General features: G+C 39.5%; 1 protein-coding gene across 3 annotated transcripts in view; it reads right to left on the bottom strand.

Moving 5' to 3' along the window:
• Positions 1–22,525, bottom strand: part of c1h18orf21 (chromosome 1 C18orf21 homolog) — a 64,058-nt gene that overhangs the window by 19,934 nt on the left and 21,599 nt on the right. For all 3 annotated transcript variants that reach the window (XM_069913410.1, XM_069913409.1, XM_069913411.1), the window contains 2 exons: positions 21,857–21,879; positions 20,817–21,016 (listed from right to left, as the gene is read on the bottom strand). In XM_069913410.1, coding sequence (XP_069769511.1) covers positions 20,817–21,016; positions 21,857–21,879 — 223 coding nt within the window. The remainder of the gene's footprint in view (positions 1–20,816; positions 21,017–21,856; positions 21,880–22,525) is intronic.

The following is a 22,525-nucleotide window of genomic DNA, read 5'->3' as shown; positions in this document are numbered from 1 at the left end:
ATGAAAAAAAATAGATGCTGAACGTAGAATGTACATAATTGGCAGGTTAACAAAAGTAAAATGTAATGTGTCTTTCAAAGAAAAAATCCAATTATTTTAAACAACTTCTCTCTAAAATTTGACTAGTTTGAATTTCTCCATGTAAATACATTTTCTATTCAATTATATGAAAACTCATTTGCAGAGTGAGTGATTAAGGATTCCCAACCATTTCTTATTAATTTCTAATTCACAGGCATTTGTGTTTGTAATGTAGTATTGAAGACTTAATCTGGCACCATAATGTCACTGGGAGAACACAGTGATAACTGTAACTTTAGGACCTCCCAAAACAAATCCAAGTCAACATTGCTTCTGGTTGCGAATCATTGTTGATAGGCACATAGGTCCAACAGAATGTACACAGGAAGCCCCCACAAACATCAATGAGTCCATGAGCATTAATTTACTGTTGCTGGGAGTGATTGTGGGGTCATTGTACAAAAGAATCCCTACAATGCCTGCTACGTCCCAATGAAGGAACTTGAGGAGAGAGAAATATTAACAAAAGGCTGATAAAGTTTGGACACATCACCATGGAACATGGTTGAGAAAGAATTCCTTTTTTAAGGAAAAGTTAAATAAATTGAGACAATCGAAGGTTAAATGCCTTTGAGAAGATGAGGATTACAAGAAGAAGCACAGACCCCAATTATCCAAGTGCCAACAATGACACAAACATTAATCATCCTCCTGTCTTTCAACTTTTGTGTTATTTTTACATTCAAGTCAAACACCTGGCAATGCAGGTGGGTGGAAGAGAATTTCCATGAATTCCAAGAAAGCACGAAGGGAATGGGCCAATTGAGGTCACTTGATACATCAATGGAAAGCTCAGGTTCAATATTCTGTGGCAACTCAGTGAGGTTGACAGGAAGGCGAGGTGTATAGGGAGATGGAAGTGAATGTTACAAATTGACTTCGAAGTACCCTGGACTAATCAGGATCTGTAATCCAATTAAAAACTGCTAGAAATGAAGAGACGGTAATATTCATGATGAACAACATGTCACATAATTAAACTGCTGAAATGCAGTCATTGCTCATAGAAAGACACATTGTCTCTGCTCAAAGAAACAGTAAAGGATGCCTCAATAAATACAGTAAATTTAAGATATAGATCGATAGACTTTTGCCTAGTAGAATTGCAGATTATGGGGAGCAGGTGAATAAGTGAAGTTGAGTCCATCAGCGTGATCTTGGAGAATGGTGGAGCAGGCTTGACAAGCCTGATCCTCTACTCCTGCTCTTATTTCTTTTGTTGCATATCAACTGATGATTAGAAAGTGCCATTGCTAGGAGAAATAAAAAGATATTGGAATATAACCTTGCTTGGGCAGAGTATTTTAGATCTCTCAGTATTAGATGATCTGATTGCCCAACAGTCATGAACAGTCCAGGTCAGTCAAAGCCCAGCCTACAAGATTTGTTGATAACTAAATGCAGTTGCCCATAACAAGGTGAAATAGGATTTGTTTAGTGCGCCAGAGCAAAAATGAATGGAATAAAATATAAGTAGGCAATTGTCACATTTTGGATTTATTCATTAAAGTCTGAGGGTCAGAAAAGATGGTGAGAACAAAATATTTGCATAAATTTCTCATCCTAAGGAATTCCCATAAAGGAAAGACCATTTCAAAGCCAGAAATATTTGAAGAAAGGGAAAACTGAAGGATATGGAAATACTGCAGCATAATGGGACTTTACTGAGTGAGAAATACCCAGGCAATTTTGATGAAATGAATGGCTTGCTTGCACAAAATAAAAATTATGGATTCTATTTTATGATTGGTAGCATTAATCATTCTTTTTCTCATCTAGAGTAGGGTGGATTATGGGCATCATAATGCTAGGAACAATTATTAATAATAAGCTGTATGCACCATGCGTACTAAACAACTCCATGAACAGATGTCACATGAAAAAATGATATATGGCAACAAAGCATGATCAGTCACAAAACTAATTTTCATAGGATTTCAGTGAATCTAAATATCTCAGTTAGCATTGTAAATATACAGAATTTATTAAATAGTTTTGGAGATAACATTTTAAATTAAAATGATACACAAATCTAATGAATGAATCAAATATGATCATATACAAATCCTGCAAATATTCCTGTTGGGAGATTTTTATTTGTGGCAATGAATTTATTGAGCACAGCATGTTTATGACAGCCTGACAAACTCTGATGCACTTCTTGTTATCTGACCCACTGGGTTCTTCTGCCTAAACAGACGTGCACTGCATGCTTAAATCTGAAGGTCATTCCAATTTTTTTTGCAGCATAGAATTGTACATTTCCATCCTTAAATCATTTGAACAGTATTCTACTGAAACCTTTCCTGCAGCATCAAAGGTCTCCATTTAAGATTTGTTTCTATTTGGTATCTTGTTAAATTACAGTCACAGCTAAGATTAATTTTTATTTGTCTACAGGTAACGGTAAAGAACTAAACTGTCTAGTTTTAAAATGATTAAATACTCACCGAAACAAATGCAGCCATAACAAAAGGTAATTAACATTTACGATTTTCAAGCTGGAGAGCCGAGTTGTACTGAACATTGGTTCTGACAAGAGCAGATAAATGCACCAGCTTCGAGAGACTGGAGTACTGATTTGGGTGGGGCTCATTGTACCCACTGTCACAATTTACACAGAATTTTGAACCAATACCCTGCTACGAAGGAGGGACAATAATTTATACACAATGGTCTGTATCCTAATTACTGAATAGGGACAAAAAAAAACAAGGTAGATCAGCTTTCAGCAAATTTGTGTTATGTGATAATTATATACCATACAAAACCCGACAGTACCTAATACAAAGGATTGTTTAATCAATTATATACCATATAATTATGTACCATTATATATACAGTTATATACCATACAATACCTGACAGTACCTAATACAAAGGATTGTTTAATCAATTATATACCATATAATTATGTACCATTATATATACAGTTATATACCATACAAAACCTGACAGAACCTAATACAAAGGATTGTTTAATCAATTATATACCATATAATTATGTACCATTATATATACAGTTATATACCATACAAAACCCGACAGTACCTAATACAAAGGATTGTTTAATCAATTATATACCATATAATTATGTACCATTATATATACAGTTATATACCATACAATACCTGACAGTACCTAATACAAAGGATTGTTTAATCAATTATATACCATATAATTATGTACCATTATATATACAGTTATATACCATACAAAACCTGACAGAACCTAATACAAAGGATTGTTTAATCAATTATATACCATATAATTATGTACCATTATATATACAGTTATATACCATACAAAACCCGACAGTACCTAATACAAAGGATTGTTTAATCAATTATATACCATATAATTATGTACCATTATATATACAGTTATATACCATACAAAACCTGACAGAACCTAATACAAAGGATTGTTTAATCAATTATATACCATATAATTATGTACCATTATATATACAGTTATATACCATACAAAACCTGACAGAACCTAATACAAAGGATTGTTTAATCAATTATATACCATATAATTATGTACCATTATATATACAGTTATATACCATACAAAACCTGACAGAACCTAATACAAAGGATTGTTTAATCAATTATATACCATATAATTATGTACCATTATATATACAGTTATATACCATAAAAAACCTGACAGAACCTAATACAAAGGATTGTTTAATCAAAGAGCACAATTCTATAAATTAATCAAACTAAAGCCATTGGACGATTGGGGGATGGGCAAATTGTAAAATTAAAACAAATTCAGATAACTAGGCCCTCAGTAACAAATGTGATGGCAACATGATGATTCCTTCTCGGGGGAAGCTGGTCTTTGATGATCAACTGCTGAAAGTAGGGTAAGTGAACGTAATGAAATCTTTTTACTTTGTTAGTACTACGCTACTACACATAACTATTATTTGAGGACCTATATTGTGATTTTCCTCTATTGTATGGATTTGAATATTCATCAACTGTATATTTAAATTGCCATTGCTTACAACTTTCCCTAAACTTGAAATAACTGCAAACCAATTGTGCAAGATTACAGAGTCACTGTAGTAAGAACCTAAGAAACGGGAATACTAATTGTGCATGACCCCTGTTCCACCATTCAACATTCATGACTGATCATCCATCTCAGCACTCTCCTCTTATCCTTTGATTCCTTTAATATCAAAAATCTATTGATCTTTGTTCTGAATGAACTCAGTGATTCAGCCTATTCAGCGTTTTGGGATGGAAAATTCCAAAGATTCACCACCCTCAGAGTAAAAACAAAATCTGAAATCTGTCCTAAATTTCCCTTATTCTCAAACTGTACTCCCTGAACTTAGGCTCTTGAGTTAGGGTAAATATACTCTGGACATGCAGCCTGTCAAGAACTTTATAAAGAAATCTATCATTTTCAATGGAATCTCCTTTCACTTTTGTAAACACTAGAAAACATAGCAGGTGACGAAGGAACCCAACAGGACAGACAATGCTGTCTGTCCTGGATAGAAATGATCAGTCAACGTCTGAACTCTTAATCAAGACGGAGATAAAATAGGGAAAATTACATACATAAAAAGGGGAAAGAAGATGGGGGAGGGGCCCAGGTGATAGAGCACAAGCCAGAAGGTGTGGGAGCTGGAGAGAGACAGGTAGCGGGAGAAATAATTAGGAAGGGGAGGGGGAAATAGAAAAGGAGTAAAAGTGATAGTGATACTGGAATCAGATGAGGTTTGGTGGGGGGGCAGTGGGGGGAGTGGTGGTTACCTAAAATTATAAAAAAAAATAATGTTCATGTCAATACGTTTAAGGCAGTTCAGGAAGAATATGATGTGTTGTTCCTCAAGTTTCATTTGGCTTCATCCTGACAATGTATGAGGCTGAGGACAGACATGTCATTGAAGGTATGGTAGGTGGTGTGTTGAAATGAATGTCTCCAAGAAGCTCAAGTTTAGACCTACAGAGCATAGGTGTTTGGTGAAGCAGTCACCCATTCTGCCTTTTGTCTTACTGACATAAAGGAAGCCATACTGGGTACACCAAATGCAACAGATTAGGTTGGACAAACTGCAGGTAAAGCTCTGCCTCACTTTGAAGGTCTGTGTGTAGCTTTGGGAAGTGCCAAGGGGTGGAAGGGTGGGTAGGGAGGGAAGAGCAGACTAAGGAGTCTTAGAGAGACTTTTGCTTGTGAAACACATATGAGATGGAGAGGGGAAGATGTGGCTGTAGTGAGACCACATGTGACGGACGTGGAAGCTGGTGGGTAATAGTGTAAGTAGAGGAAATACAGATTAGGGATTTATGACAGTAAAGGTGGAACCCACATTTATTAATATTTTGGAAGTTCTGGAGTGGAAGGCTTCATTTTGGGACCAAATGCGGTGGTGATATTTTGAGAAAGGGACAGCATCCTTATGAGGATCAGAATGGGAAGAGATATAATACCCTGAGCCATGAGAATCAATGGGTTTATAATAGACGTCTGTGGATAGTCTGGCCCCTGAGTTGGAGGCAATGAGGTCAAGATGGGGGAGAGAAGTGTCAGAAATGGTCCAGGTAAATTTAAGAGCAAGTTGAAATTTGGCAGTGAAGTTAATAATTTTGTTAAGTTCTGCACAGATGCAGGAGGTAGCACCAATACAGTCATCGACGTAGCAATACCCGAGTAGGATTGGAAGAGAGACTGTTCTACATACTCAACAAAAAGGCACAGAGCTGGGAGCCATATGTGTGCTCATAGCTACACCCTGTATGTGGAGGAAATGGGAGGAGTTGAGGAGAAGTTGTTGAGAACGTTCTGCCATTCAAAGGTGAGTAGTAGTGGATGGGGACTGAATGACTCTGCATTCAAGAAAGTGGAGAAGCCTGAGGACTTCTTGATGGGGAATGGATGTATAAAGGGACTGCACATCCATGGTGAAGATAAAGCATTAGAACATAGCATAATTCAGCATGATACAGGTCCTTCAGCCCACGATGTTGTGACAATCTAGACCTTCCCTACATCACATCAATAACCCTCTATTTTTCTTATATCCATGTGCCTATCAACAGTCTTGTAAATGATCCCATGTGAACCATAGAACACTGAAACAGGCTACTTCAGCCCCTCTAGTCTGTGCCAAACCACTTTTTATTTCCTAGTCCCACTGACCTGCACTCAGTCCATAGTCTTCTACACCTCTCCCTATTATATTCTGTTCAAATTTCCCTTAAATGTTAAAATCAAACCTGCATCTACCACTTCAGCTAGAAGCTCGTTCCACACTCCAATCACTCTGAGTAAAGAAAATCCCCCTAAATTTTTACCATTTCACCCTTAACCCATCTCCTTTTGTTTGAATCTCATCACCCTCAATGGAAAAAACCTATCTACATTTACTCTGTCTATCCCCCTCATAATTTTAAATGCCTCTATCAAATCACCCCTCATTCTTCTAATTCCAGGGAATAAAGTCCTAACCTGTTTAAGCTTTCCCTGTAACTCAGTCCTAGTAAATCTTCTCTGCACTCTTCCTTATTGATATCCTTCCTGTAGTTAGGCGACCAAAACTGCACACAATACTCCAATCTGTCCCTTAATAAACTCACAAATATCCTACCTTTTCAACAGTATGGCATTGAGATGCCATCTATACACACTTTCTCGTGTTTCCATTATCTCACCAAATATTCTGTTTTTACCATTCTATTTTTTAACTGGGCAGATATTAAAAACAAATCAGTCCTTGTATGTGAATCATGTACCCTTGAGTAGAATGAATAGTCTCATTCTACAGGGTTACGCTGTCTCCATATATCAATCAAATTTAAATCCTTCATAAATGAAAGTGTCATTTTTGTTACTGTTCTGGCTGATTTATCCAATATTGAATCTAGAAAGAAATTGAAGTCTCTTCCACCAGTATATTTTGTCCTCTCTCTCTGCTGTTTTTGAAAAGATATCCTTATAAAGGCTTCATCATCATAATTTGATGCATAGATATTCATAAAAGTCCATGATTCTGCATGAATTTTACAATGTGCCATTACAAATCTTCTGGCTTGGTCAGTTAGTGTCCCTACTATTATTATTGATATATCTTTATTAATTAGAATTGCTACTTATCTTGCTTTTGAGCCAAATGAAGACGATATTACTTGTCCCACCCATTCTCTTTTTAATTTAACATGTTCCAATTTGATAAGCATTTCTTGTAGAAAGACTATATCTACCTTTTTTTTAGGCATGCCAAGACCCACCTCCTTTTCTCTTTTCCGTTTATCTCATTAACATTAAGACTAATAAATTTTAACACTCTATCCATATTGATTGTTTAACAACAAAACCTTTTCAATTATTTAAATAATAGTGATCTTTCCCCTTTTAAAAAACACATACAATGTCCCTGCTCTGACAGTGACGTAAAAAGGAAACCTTGAAAGCCTGCGAAAAAAGCCTGTGGAATCTCCCAAGGAAGAACCTTCCCTTTAGTGCTATCTTTTACAGATACTCCTCTCCAGGCACCATTCACTCCCTTAGAATGGAGTCTCCACCTTGCTACTACTTTTCCCATTTTCTCTCTTTTCTGAGCTCTCCATGAACATTTCAATAAAATGTACTTTTCAACTGTAAATACAAGTTTTTAAAAAAAATAAATACAACTTTTACTTAGTCTCATTGTGAACATTCTTCCCTGTCTTCCTCTTTGGCAATCTTAGCCTTTTGATAAACCACACAGGAAGTCTCCCACTTCTTTCTTAGTCTTGAAAAATTGTCGATTACCTTCTGCTACTTCAACCCTCAGAGTTGCTGGGTATATTATTGAATATTTCAAGTTTTTGGAACGCAGTTGTCGGTTTACATCATCAAACTCCTTCCTTTCCCTAATCAAAGAAGGACTAAAATCTTGGCAAACAGCACTCTTTCAAAGTAAATCTCAGGTGGGCCTTTATTTTGCTTAGAGTATTCAAATGCTACTCCCAGAATTGCCTCCCATTCCTGGTAACTCAAAAGTCTTAACAGGTCCCGTCGTGGTCGCTGATTGTGGCTCTCCTGGGTCTGAGGGTCCGGTGAGCCCTTTCAATATGCAGTCTTTCTCTGAATTTGTCTTGTAACAGCACTTGTGGGATCCATGTTTCGAAGAAGTTCACCAGCTCTCTTCCGTCGATTCCTTCATTCAGTCCAATAATTTGAATATTATTTCTTCTGCTAAAATTCTCCTTATCTGTCCGACTCCCATTGCTTCACATCTTTTTCCAAAACTTTTAGCTTATCTTGTGTTTTTACCAAGTCTACTTCTGTTTGGGTCATTCTTTCCATTAACTCTTCAAAGATTTATTTAGTTTCAATCAGCCTTTCAGTCATGTCTCTCATTACATTTAAAATGCCAACAAATTTGTTGCTCCATTTGCTCCAGGATAATATTTAGTTCTTGTCCCGACTCCCCAGCTCTGTCAGGATCCACCAGTCCCAAGGCCACTCTTGCGCCGCTCCCCTTTGGGCTTTCGCTCGATGTTCCTGGCTGAGTAGAAACTTCATTTTTTGTGCTCGGCTGTCTTGGTTTCTTAGTACTTGTTTTGTCCATTTTTCAGTGAAATTTTTTTTAATTTTAAAATTTTAACCATCTTTTTGATACTCTTCAAGGAGAGCTCGATCAAAATACATCTAAGTCCTTCGCATGGCCATGTCCATTTACATTACATCTTTGATTCTATAGGTTGAATCTATTATCTGGTGCTCTGCGGTTGGCAACTTCCGTGGTCTGGCACGTTTTGAATCTGCTGCCATTAGTACAAACTCCTTACAGACAGAGCAGGGTTGAAAACCCAGTCCCGATCGCTGGGGCTGTAAAGGTGTTGCGCTAACCGCTGGGCTAACCGGGATTTAATTTGTGATATACTTGATCCTTTTAGCTCAGAAAGGGGGTCTGATTGAGGCATGTACTGCACCTTTGACAACTATTTTCTGTGCATTTTCTATTTTGCAGCATCTTCTGTGGTCCAGCAATGGCCAGGTACCAATGTCGTCGGATTAAAGAGATTCAACCTGCGTTATATCCATCAAGTTTTGCATATTTTTTCATGAAATCAAACAGAGTAATTTTTAATTCCTCTTCCACTTCTTTATCTGCTATTATCAATTTTTCTATAAAGGCCCTTACTAATCTCTGTCTTCTCTGACTAACCTTTTCCTTTTGTGTACTCTGACAGATTTTTTAATAATCCTTGCCAGTCCACTTTCCTATTCATCCAAGTTTCTAAATATAAATTAAAATGCTTCCAACCTCAAGCCAACTCCTTTTACTGACAACCTGATAAGGCAGTTCCTTTGATTTAGTATAATCTTTAATTTCTCTTTTAGCATTGGATAAATAATTTATCATTTTGGCTTATATGTATTAAAAAAACATATTTTTGCAAATATGAACTCTTGAATATCACCCAATCACTACCTGTCCACAATTTCACTTTACAATACATCCTCCAATATGAGAAGAGTGCCAACTCTCGCAGGTGCAGCTACACAGCTCTCGTATATTCAGTTTCCTTTGTTTGGATTTACAATCATAATTTCACAATCAACCACATGATTTTCAAACTTAATATGACATCTTATATTATGGTCATTGCTTTCCCAATTGCCTTTTACAAGAAGATTAACATTCAAACCTTTGGCATTATACAAAATTTGATTCAAAATTACCCTAATTTTGTGAAACTTCGCACATGAATACATTTTGGTCCCAGAACAGTCTTCTGATTGTAAAGCATATCAGATACTTGCATGAACTGTTGGCAGTTAATTTAACCACAATTATATGATACTAAAACAGCTGTTTTAGAAAATATTTAATGGAACCAAATCCTAACCACTGTGCTCAAAGTATTTGTTGAGAGAAATGGAAATCTGTAGAATCAAACATTTATTGTTAAGACTGCATCAAATACTTTAATGGATTAATATACTGAAATTTAAGTAACCATATGAGAGATCTGAAACATATCAAACAGTAAGTGTCGTTTTGACCCTCACATACTTGGTTAAATTCAAACAGACTTCAGTGTTGAAGGAAAAGTTTGGTTGACAAAAGAAAACATTCACATGTGGTAAAGAATGAGAGATAATGAGGGGGTTAATATGAGATTAAAAAGTCAAGTCCAGTAAAAGTATAGGAATGGGAGGGTTGAAATCTGACTGCAAAGGACCACTTTCAATGCATGATGCGGAGAAGGAGGGGAGGAAGGGGTGGGGAGAAAAAGGCAGGGCGGGGGTAGGCGTTGGGGGGTAGGCGTTGGGGAGGGGGGTTGGTGGGGGGAGGAGGAGGGGCTAGGCGGGAGGAGGAGGGGGTAGGTGGGTAGGTGTGGAGAGAAAGAGGGGAGTGGACGGAAATGGGAGGGGAAAGGGGGAAGGCAGGGAAGGGGGTAGGCGCGGAGCACTTTCTTACTTCAGATGCCATGGGCATTCAGATAAAATGCCCTGACACACATTGTTTTTTAAGAATCTACTAATATTTGACTTTTCTGAACTCTATTATTTTTCTCCATCTGAGGAGACAAATGTTCGACAGTCATCTTCTACAAGCCCACCTCCTGCAGCTACCTCGACCACACCTCTTCACAACCTGTCTCTTGAAAGGATTCCATTCCTTTTGTAATTCCTGTCTTCATTGCATCTGCTTCAAGAACAATGTCTTCTAATGCCAGATCATCTCAGATGTCCTCCTTCAAGCATGTGGCTTCCCCTCTACCACCACCAAGTCAGCCCTCACCCACATATCCCCATTGTTTGTATATCTGCCCTGCCCCCCACCACCATCACAGCACCTACCATCCCACCACCCACCAAATCCTCATCATCCTCTGCATTTCTGTCACCAACTACATGATCCCACCACCAGACGTGTCTTCCTTTTCTCTGCCTTCCACGGGGACTTGTTGATAAGTCTGTCCATGGTTTTATGAACTGCCAAACTGAGAAAACCCTCAAATTGGAGGAACAACACCTCATATTATGTCTGCGCATTCTCCAACCAGATGGCATTAACATCGACTTCTCTAGTTTCTGTAAGCTTCCGCCACCCATCTATACCAACGCCTTCTTTCCTCCAGCTATGTCTAGCTCTCTACCCTTTTCCCTCAGTACACCTTCCCAATTATAGACCTTTGCCTACTATTAACATTGCAAGACCTGCTGTGTCCTTCAGCATTTCTGTGTTTTTACTACAATCTCACCGTCTGCAGCTTTAGTGTTTCAATTCAATTCATCCCACTTTCCCCAGAAGTGGCTCCATTGACCCAAGAATGTGAACCACTCTCCTGCACCACTGCCTAAGACACATATTTCATAGAGCATGGCAACACAATGCACACCCTTTGGCCTACCACATTGTGCTGATTTATGGAAACCAAGTCAACAATCTAACCATTCCCTACCTCACAATCATAACCCTCTATTTTTCTAACATCCATGTGCCCATCTCACAGTCTTTTAAATGTCTCTATTGTACCATCTCCACTACCACCCCTGGCAAAGCATTCCAGCCATACTCTCTGTATAACAAACATAACTCTGACATCTCCCCTAAACTGTCCTCTGATATTTGCTATCACTCAAAAGGAAAAAGTGCTAGTTGTTCATCCTATCTATGATGCCCCTTCTTCTGCTATTTCTACTCTGACAGGCAAGTTGAACAATGCTACATTTTTAATTCTCCTAATTCCCTAAATTCAGCTTATAAGATCTCATTGAACTTCTTTCCTGTATTGTTGGTACCTACATGCACCACAGCAATTGGATATTTATCCTTCCATTTGAGAATGTGCTGCAGTGCCCAGGACATCCCAGACTCCTGAACCCAGGAGACAACATACCACCCAGGAGTGCCATTTGTGGCCACTGATGCACCAATCTATTCTTCTTACCATGGAATCCCCTACCACTATGGATCCAGGAAGGGGATGTTGAGAGGGTGGGTCTGTACCTGTGTGACCCCTAAATCTATTCACACACACATGCTGTTCCTTTCTGAGGAGTGGGGAATCCTCATATCAACTGACTAAAAGGAACCATCTTCATCCTACAGGATGGATAGCCAGAAGATCTATGGTTAAACCTGGGCCTGATGAAATGCGTGTTGAAAGGTATATGGGATGATGCAATTCCCCTGCAAGGGTAACTGAAAAGGTATTGAGGCATCTGGGCTTTCCTACCACTAGAATATCCTCGAAGTGAGCCAACAACAACTTCTTCACCTGTGGCCCTCAGACATATCCATTAACCTTGAAATCGAACCTCCATTCCATTGTGAACACACCTTGGCCACAGCACAAGCCCAAATGGCCTTGGGCTCAGCTAATGTTTTAATTACTTATGGCTTGTTTGTGGGGGGGCAAGAAGGCTGGGAGAGAAAAACAAGTGATGAAGTAGCATCCTGCTCTTGCAACTATCTAACATACCTGGGAACAGACGTATTCATTTAGTGACATCAATATGTGACATACTGCGCCTCCTAAGCTGGATTTCTTTCTTTTAAAATTATTTTTATTAAGTTTTGTCAGAACAGAAAACAAATATATAACAAATGCATTGCATTGAGATTATTACATATTTAAGGTAACAGCATAGAACGCTTCCATCAGCGCTGTCTCCGATCCATCCTCAACATTCATTGGAATGACTTCATCACCAACATCGAAGTACTCGAGCTGGCAGAGTCCACAAGCATCGAATCCATGCTGCTGAAATCCAACTGCGCTGGGTGGGTCACGTCTCCAGAATGGAGGTTCATCGCCTTCCAAAGATCGTGTTATATGGCGAGCTCTCCACTGGCCACCAAGACAGAGGTGCACCAAAGAAGAGGTACAAGGACTGCTTAAAGAAATCTCTTGGTGCCTGCCACATTGACCACCGCCAGTGGACTGATATCGCCTCAAACCATTCATCTTGGTGCCTCACAGTTCGGCGGGCAGCAACCTCCTTTGAAGAAGACCGCAGAGCCCACCTCACTGACAAAAGACAAAGGAGGAAAAGCCTAACACCCAACCCCAACCCACCAATTTTCCCTTGCAACCACTGCAACCGTGCCTGCCTGTCCCGTATCGGACTTGTCAGTCACCAACGAGCCTGCAGCAGACGTGGACATACCCCTCCATAAATCTTCGTCCGCGAAGCCAAGCCAAAGAAGATATACTATAGTGACAATAGTACTAAGACTTAAATTCCAATCCAATATATATTTATACATAGAATTGTATAAGAAGTAAAGAAAGAAAAAAGGAAAAGTAATCTGGATTTATTTCTTGATAACCATCCAATGAGCTACCCTGACAACACTTGTAAACTGATGCAGGAATAAAATAATCAGATGTCTTGATGCTGGAAAACATTTGGTAAGAAGCTCTACATAGCATGCATACTAAACAAATCCACCTACAGATTTCATGTGAAGGAATTGTATATAGTTCTAAGGTAAGATCTGTTATTAAACACCCTAAATGTACAGGTTTTATTAAATGGTGTTGGAAACTGTACAAGGTAATGGTGAGGCCACATCTGGAGTACTGCATGCAGTTCTGGTCTCTGTACTTGTGGAAAGATGTTCTGGCTTTGGAGGGGGGGTCCAGAGGAGGCTCGCCGGGTTGACTTCAGATAGGAGAGAGTTAGCCTATGAGGGGAGACTGAGTCATCTGTGATGGTACTCGCTGGAATTTAGAAGAATTAGAGGTGATCTTATAGAAACACAGAAAATTATGAAAGGCATAGATAAGATAGAGGTAGGCATGTATTCCCTTTGGTGGGGGACACTAGAAGTAGGAGGCATAGCCTCAAGATTCAGGGTAGTAGATTTAGGATGGAGATGAGGAGGAATTGCATTTCCCAGAAGGTGGTGAATTGATGGAATTCGCTGTCCATTGAAGCAGCAGAGGCTACCTCAGTAAATATACTTAAGACAACGTTGGATAAACTTTTACAAAGTAGGGGAATTAAAGGAAATGGCGAAACGGCAGCTAAGTGGGGATGAGCCTATCATCAGATCAGCCATGATCTCATTGAAAAGCAGAGCAGGCTTGACAGGCCGAATGGCCTGCTCATACTCCGATTTCTTATATATTCTTATATTAAAAAATTCAATACACACAAGTGCTGGAAACCTCAGCAGGTCATGCAGAATCCACAAGAAACAAAAGGCAATTAACATTTGGCCTGAGGCCTTTGTCGGGAATGTGAAATAAACAAGTAGACACCCGAATACTGTGGAGAAAGGAAGGGAAAGGGGGTGAGCTCTGGCTAACAGATAGGATGTTATAGGTGGAGTTTCTCCAGCACTATTCTGTATTACAATAGCTGGATACAGGTGGGAGGGTAGAAAAGACTGAGAAGTGATAGGGAAGAGAGCAGATGGCTAAGAAGGAAGGGAAGGGGTGATCAGAGAAGGAAGGGAAGGGGTGGGAGCTGAAGGAAAGGAAATGATAGGAAAAGACCGTGGGAGGGAATTCACTAAAAATGAAGATTGATATTGATGTCATTTGGATCGATAAAGCAGAATGGAATATAAGGTCTACTTACTCTAATATGTCTCCTGATCAAGGCCATCCCCAAGATATCTCACAAACTTTTACAGGTGCATCAGAGGAACTGATCTGCCCAAGACCACGAGAAAGTGCTGGGAGTAGAGAACGCAGCTCAAGGCAATCATGCAGACCAATCTCCCCACCTCAGTGTTTTCTTTCCCAAATAAATTATGTACAAGACTAAAAGCTGTTCTAAACTTTACATTCATAATTTCAATCCTATTGAGTAGGATATTTACAAATTTTTACATAGTGTCAGTTATCTCATATTGAGTAAGTTATTTACAGTACAGAAGAAGCTGCTCAGAAACTTAACAAAATGTCAGACATAATCTTATGTACCTTCTATGTTTAACATTATTGCCTTAATACTCAGTCACCACCCCTGAGGCACCTTGTTATTTCTCCCCCCTCTCTGTTGGTTTAATGAGCCCCTCTGTCAGCCCCTCAGAGCCCAGTAATGGGGGGGGAGAGGATCTAAACAATGCTCCTTCCCGACAGTGACTCCACGTTGCCTGCACCAAGCCTCAGTGCGTCCCTCAGTACTTAGTCCTACAGCCTGGAATGTGCCAGACTGCAGCATTCCCGGACCAACATCTCAGTGTGCTGAAAGACCTCCCCTGCCTCAATGTTGTCTCTGCCTCCCGCTGCCTCAGGAAAACTGCCAACCTATTAAAAGACCCATCTCACCCCAGTCATTCTCCCTTCATTCCATTTCTGTTGGGCAGAAGGTACATGAACTTGTAAAAACTAACATCGAGATTTAAGGACTCCTTTCTTGTTATCAGACTCTGAAATGAATTTTCATTGTCAAAAGATGACGTACTTTTTAAAGTCGATTTCCCTCCATCCTACACCATGGTTTTGTACTTTTATTTAAGCCTTCATTACTTGACTTGCTGTAACACTACTCTCGCACAATTGTCTTTATTTATTATTGCACCATCAGCTGTACGCATTGACTTGCCTGGACAGAACACAAAGTTTTTTTTTACTGTTTTTTTACACAAAGAACAATGAACAATTCAATTCAAAATTCAAGTTTTTAAAAAATAACTTTTCACTAACTCCTCACTCCCTTCTGGGTGCAGTGCCACATTTCCCTGTAGGATCTGACTCAGGTAGATGTGTATCTCTCATGTAGTGTGTATGTCTCATGAGAAATGTCAACAAGTTTCTGGTACCCAAAGCAAGTCAACTACAAGATTTAGTCATAATACAGCTATCCTTTGACTTTGAGACAACAGGACTAAGAACAGGATATGGAATGGGCTGCTGCATGAGGTGGTTGAGGCAGCTACTATTGCAAATTTTAAGAAAAAAAATTGGATAGATATGTGATGGCACTGATTTGTCACAGCTTACAAATGGATAGGATTGTTTAGATGGAAATGGTTCAAATGGATGCACGTGGGACCCAGTATGGGAGGGACATTTTTGTCAGCATGGGCAAGTTGGGCTGAAGATTGATTTCAAGTTCTAGTTTACTAACTTCTCACTGTTATATACAACCAGCAGAAACTGAATTTCTCCAGTCCACAGATGGCATACACACACAATGCACAGCCCATAAATTCCATGAATACATAAAGATATAATTTTTTTGCTTATAGATGCACAAAAATGCTGGAGAATCTACAAAGGCACCATTTGCAGATTTTTAGGTTTAACTATATCTGCATAGATACCCACAGATACATACCTACGGATATATATCTTGGATAGATGTCGATAGGTAAATAGATAAGCAGATATATACACACATATAGATATAGATAAATATTTGGAATTATTTATTTACTCAGTTACAGGATACAATTCATCAATCTCACAGCCTGCAGGAAGAATCTATTTCCCAGCCTGGCACCCCTTGTTTTGATGCTTTGTATCTTCTTCTTGATGGCGGTAGGTTTCCATGCTGCATGACAATGACTCTAACACAGGGGAAATCAAAGCAATTATATGAACTAATCTATTTCTGGCTCATATGGATGGCCTCATTTCCTCTGACTACACAGGAATGCAGGACATTCATATAAATAACATTACTTTTGTTGGTTGTAGCCTTTAAATAAAAATAAATTTAAATAAGTATGCTACTTGCTGTGCTTAATGGCACCACCATGGCTGTATCTAAAAAATGAATTGCAAGAAACCTAAGGCTTCTTCAGCAATTCCCAAACCCATTATTGTTACTGGCAAGAAGGCAAAGAATAGCAAAAAAAACATGCAACAACCTTCAGCACAATGCAATAATTTCAAATACTTTATCAAGGTCACTTAGGGATGGCGATTAAATAGTGACATTCTCCTCTTGCATTAATATAAATGCACTGAACAAGTGTGAAGATCAACGACAGATCAACAACAATCCGACAGAATCACATTTGCGAAACAGAGACAAGACCAGAAGATGAAGGAGTAGAACTGGCCCACTCAGCTCAAGTTTGCTATTCCTATCTTGGCTGATTTGAATGGCAGAGCAGATTTGAATAGGATTGAAAGGAATCATCATCCCTTTCAATCTGATTCTCCTGTCTTGTTTCAAAACCTTTAATCCCTTACTAATCAAGAATCTGTCAACCTCTGCTTTAAATCTACTGCCTGTGGCAACAAATTCCATAAATTTTGCCATCCTCTTCCTAAAGAAATTTCTCCTCATCTCTGTTCTAAAGGGACATCCTTTTATTCTGAGACTACACCTTCTGGTCTTCGACACTTCCACTCCATGTCCACTTTCCCCTTCATGATTGAATATGCCTTCTCGAGGTCACCCCTCTCACTCCTATCTTGATAGCGTCAAATCCCCACCCTATCCAATCCCCACCCTATCCAATCCCCACCCTATCCAATCCCCACCCTATCCAATCCCCACCCTATCCAATCCCCACCCTATCCAATCCCCACCCTATCCAATCCCCACCCTATCCAATCCCCACCCTATCCAATCCCCACCCTATCCAATCCCCACCCTATCCAATCCCCACCCTATCCAATCCCCACCCTACCCAATCCCCACCCTACCCAATCCCCACCCTACCCAATCCCCACCCTACCCAATCCCCACCCTACCCAATCCCCACCCTACCCAATCCCCACCCTACCCAATCCCCACCCTACCCAATCCCCACCCTACCCAATCCCCACCCTACCCAATCCCCACCCTACCCAATCCCCACCCTACCCAATCCCCACCCTACCCAATCCCCACCCTACCCAATCTTTCCTATCAACTATCCTTAAACTCTCCAGATCCAGTAACATCATTGAGAATCTTTTCTGCACTCTTTCCACCTTAATGACATCCATCCTAAAACTACATGACCAGAAAAGCACTTTTCCTCCTCTTGCTATCCTAGGGACACTGAGATTGTCAGATCATGATTACACAATCGGGATGGCTGATGCTTGGTGAATGGTAAGAATCTTAATGTATTCCACAGTAAATGTTTGGATTATCTGTTCCACTGGAAAGCTAGAGATCTTGTTTCAATGCCATTGTGGAAGAGCTGTGGAGTACAACCAGGTGAGGATTGTATTAATGTCAGAGGGAAAAGACTAACCTTTTCATTTATATGTAGGTTTTAAATTAGGGTGGTGATACCTCAAAAGTTTCCGATCAATTGTCATAATCACAATATTATTATTTTGTAGTCAGAGCTGGAAGATCAAGTTTTCGTGTTCCAGTGAAGTAAATTCATTGGAGATGCCTGAAGAAAAAGGACAGCAATTGCTCCCAAATTGAATGGGCAAAATCTTGCTGATAGTAGTCCGCTGCCAGCAATTACTAGAATATCACCTTACCGAGATTTGATCTGGAGTATCTGTCTGACATACTGTGAGAAACATTGGCGAATCTCCATCAGCACACTATAAAAATTCTGTCCCTAGAACTCTCACAAACCATTTGAAAGCTGGAAAAATTCTGCCTCATTCTTAATAAATGGTAAAGTGTTTTAAGCATCTGTAAATCTCTTTGATATGAAACTATTTAAAATTTTGTAAAAAGGATTATTTTATTTTATTTTAATATTCAATGGAAACTTTTGGACTCCCACTACCTTTTTTCGATGCACACTTATTACAACCTCCAAGGTTTGATGAGCAACACACCAAAGTCCACGAGTTCAAGATGACCTAATCATTAGTAGTTTCTCTCCATCCACCAAATCAATTCAACATAATACTTTGAAAACTTTAATCAAAACAATTCTCAGCCAATTCGAATTACCCTTTTTGATTTGGTATGCAGTCCATTTTCATTCTGCGCTTGAAATCAAAGATAATGGAACTCCACTATACCTATAGATATTCACCAATGATAAAGCATTCTATTGGATCATTTTAAATTCAAAGTGGTTGACCTTAAATTTGCCTGCAATAAAATCCATATGCCATAATTTTGCTCTTAAACAATCAATTCATCTTTGCGTTTGAATGCTTCCATCAACACTAGTTACAGTATTGCCTATTTTTGAGACGTGCCAATTTTACCAGTCACATTAATTTGCATCCTCTTCTTGAACTGCTTCAATTAAACTTTTAGTGAATTTTAACACCCTTAGTTCTCTCTGTTCTAAAGAAAAACAGCCCAATTTTCTTGTCTCTTCTGTAATTGAAATTCCCTATCCCTGGAACTATTTTCATATACAGCTTTCAATGTATGCCCCAACTTTACATGGTGCTCCAGTTCTCCACATATTTAATTTTTTAAATTTAGATAAACAGCATGGTAACAGGCCCTTCTGGCCCATGATCCAGTGCTGCCTAAACACATCAATTAACCTACAAACCCCATATGTTTTTGGAGGGTGGGAGGAAACCAGAGCACCCAAAGAAAACCCAAGAGGACACAGGGAGAACGTGCAAACATCTTACAGACAGCGCTGGATTCGGACCCTGGTCATTGGCGCTTTAATAGCATTGAGTAAACCTCTGCTAACTGGGTCACCCTGAACACATAGAAGTTTTTATACCCTATGCCAGTATCCAGGATCTTGTGCTTTAATAATTATTTTGTTAATCTGTATTATCATCTTTATTGATTTGTATACCAACAACCCTTGGTGTCTGTGCTTGGGGCATGTTTAAAATGTAGCTCAGGAGGCACTGAGCTATAAATCTAGTGGTCAGCTAATTAGCTGCTATAACAAGTAATCAGAGTAAACTTGTCACTCACTGTATGCTCCATTCTAAAACACATTTACATCTACAATTTCAGTGATTAGTGTGATAAAATTATATTACATAAATATTGGTTCCCCAAACAAGAGCTGTTCAAGAGCAGCATATTATAAGACTCAAATGTTTATTTGTGGAATGGTAGGGAAGCTGCAAATATTGGGTTGGAGGAAACAAAGATACTGAAAGAGAGGATTGAGAAAGTTGTAAGGAATGTCTTTCCCATCTACTCACAAGTTATTGATAACAAACCAAATATGGCCAACTGAAGGAGCCCAATCATTAAAAGTGAATCAAAGAACTGCTTATGCTATTAGTCATCATGCCACAGTTATCATGTGGTCAGGAATTTATTGTATTCTGACAATAAATTCTGATTCTGTCAGGAAATCACATAATCTAATCTAGCGGTTGCATCAGCCATAGCTGGCAACATTTCCCACCAGCATTTTATCGATAGGCAACTGATCAATTCCTTGGCCATTCCCAGGACTAGCAGCTGTAACACGGTAAGAAAGCATCTAGGGTAGAAGCCTTGAGATAATTAATATATCTTAAATTTGATTGGCATCTCCCAGATGCTCTGATCCTTAACTACATCCGGGTTTATTAATGTAGCACTATCCTGGACAAGGACAGCATAACCTCTCTTCCAATGAAACAGGATTCCAGAGATGGAAATCACACCATAAGACTCTCGAGTTTAACACAATTTCACAGTGCTGCAGGAAACAACCAATCTCAGGATATTTGACTCATCCATTTAGCAATACATTCAATGACTAGTTTGAGTAAAATAAAACATATTGAATCAATGCTTTCATGTCCTAATTTACATATTTAGCTGTACACAAAGTTGACAGCTAAATTGTCAGCATTCAGGAACCACCTGCTCTGCAGAGTTCAAACTTAATTTTAAAAAAATAAGGTTGGACATAACAGTAGCTTTCCCTTGTGTTTTGACAAGATTGTCATAAACCTCACCAATTTGTTTTCAGATTTCCTGTATTTCCAGAGTTTCCATTGCTGTCTGAGATTAAGTTTCCAATTAGCTGCCTTATGTTCCAGTAGCTTTTTTATTTGCACCGTCATCTTTTTTTTTGATTTCAGGCGCACTCGATGGTTTCCTGGATGAAGGAACTGGAAGCAGTGCCTACATACTCCACTGGATTTATTTTTCCCATCTGCAAAGTAAATGAATTAATGAAAACTGGTCAAAACACTGTGCATGAAAGTAAATGGTGGCACTGACAGAGCCACTGTAACACCAGCAATGCCGCTGGGGTGCACCTGGAGAGAGCGGTGAGCTATGCTCCCCTATGAGATCCAACCGCCCAATCCAACTGCCGTCAGCTCTGTAAAGGCTTTAAATGGCCCATTAAAGAAGCCAACGGTGGTATTTTAAAAATCTTTGGACTGTGTGGTCTGATCCCACGTATGCCAGCGGCCTCGAGCAGTTGCAGACTCTGAGGAAGCAAATGACTGGTGCAGGGCACCAGAAAATAGGGAGACCACTCCCCGTTTGAGAAGGAAAAGCAGAGGAGACTACCCACTGGATGGTGGCCATGGCGACGGACCAGTGAGGGGCTCTGAGGCTGAAGAACACACAGACTGCAACCTGCTGTCAACTGTGGTCAAGGGATTGGCACCAGGCTGTGGACTGCTGAAGATTGTCTCGATTCTGGCTGAAGGGGTACCAGATATTGGAAATGGGATTCAAGAGGGTACCAAGGACATTGAGGGCTTCCTGATCCTGTCAGAGGTTTGGATCTGGAGCTTGGGTTGCCAATGGTTCGGACTGAAGGCTTTGTGGCTGCGGAAGTGCTGAAGGCAAATTCATGGACACTTCAGTGACTCTGGGGGGACTCGCTTTAGTTTTTCTGGGCAACTTGTGCTGATGGCAAATATTTTTATCCCTTATGGTAGACTAAATTTTGTGTAATATTACATTCTCTGCTTTATTACGACAATAAAAGAATCTTGAAATCCTGAACCAATGCAAAAGTGTAAATTTTTTTACTGACCTGCTATTGAATTATGGGTCCATCTAAAAGAAATAAAACAACATGATCAAAAATTCTTTAAGGTAACAGATTTTAAGATTACAATTTATACAAAATAATGTTGTGATAAATACACAAAATAATGTACTCATAATTAAAATTCAAAAATCTAATTGATTATGCTTATGGCAATATGGCATTTTCAGTGACACCACGAACTTAAGAAAAGGTCACTTAACTAACCCTAAACTACAGAAAGCAGCAACAAAGCTGGTTGCTAGTTCAATGACACACATGGTTTAATTCCAAGTTCGCTTACCTGAATATACAGACTGTAAATTCAAGGGTAAAACACAGGATTCTGTTGACATCGTGGTTAAGTGAAAAAACACACAAATGCTGGGGAAACTCAGCAGGTCAAACAGTAGGCTTCTTCAGGTGCATTCTCCGCCAAGAATGCGCCTGCAGAAGCGGAAGCAGCCCTTTGAATTGCCGTTTAGGTGCCAGCGCTAAAAGCGCAGTGCCTTCCGCCTGAAGGGACAGCTGTACTGGATGCACCTCTGAGCGCATTCCAGCTCCTGTCCCTTTGAGCTGTCAGGTTTGGGATGGCTAGCTGTCAGAGCTGGGACAGTCGGTGCGGGCTATCAGAGCTGGGACATCCCACGCGGGACATCCCCACACTGATCCCTC

This window comes from Narcine bancroftii, chromosome 1 (genome assembly GCF_036971445.1).
Source record: "Narcine bancroftii isolate sNarBan1 chromosome 1, sNarBan1.hap1, whole genome shotgun sequence".
In the NCBI taxonomy this organism is placed as follows: domain Eukaryota; kingdom Metazoa; phylum Chordata; class Chondrichthyes; order Torpediniformes; family Narcinidae; genus Narcine; species Narcine bancroftii.
This window is presented reverse-complemented; position numbering and strand designations above follow the sequence as displayed.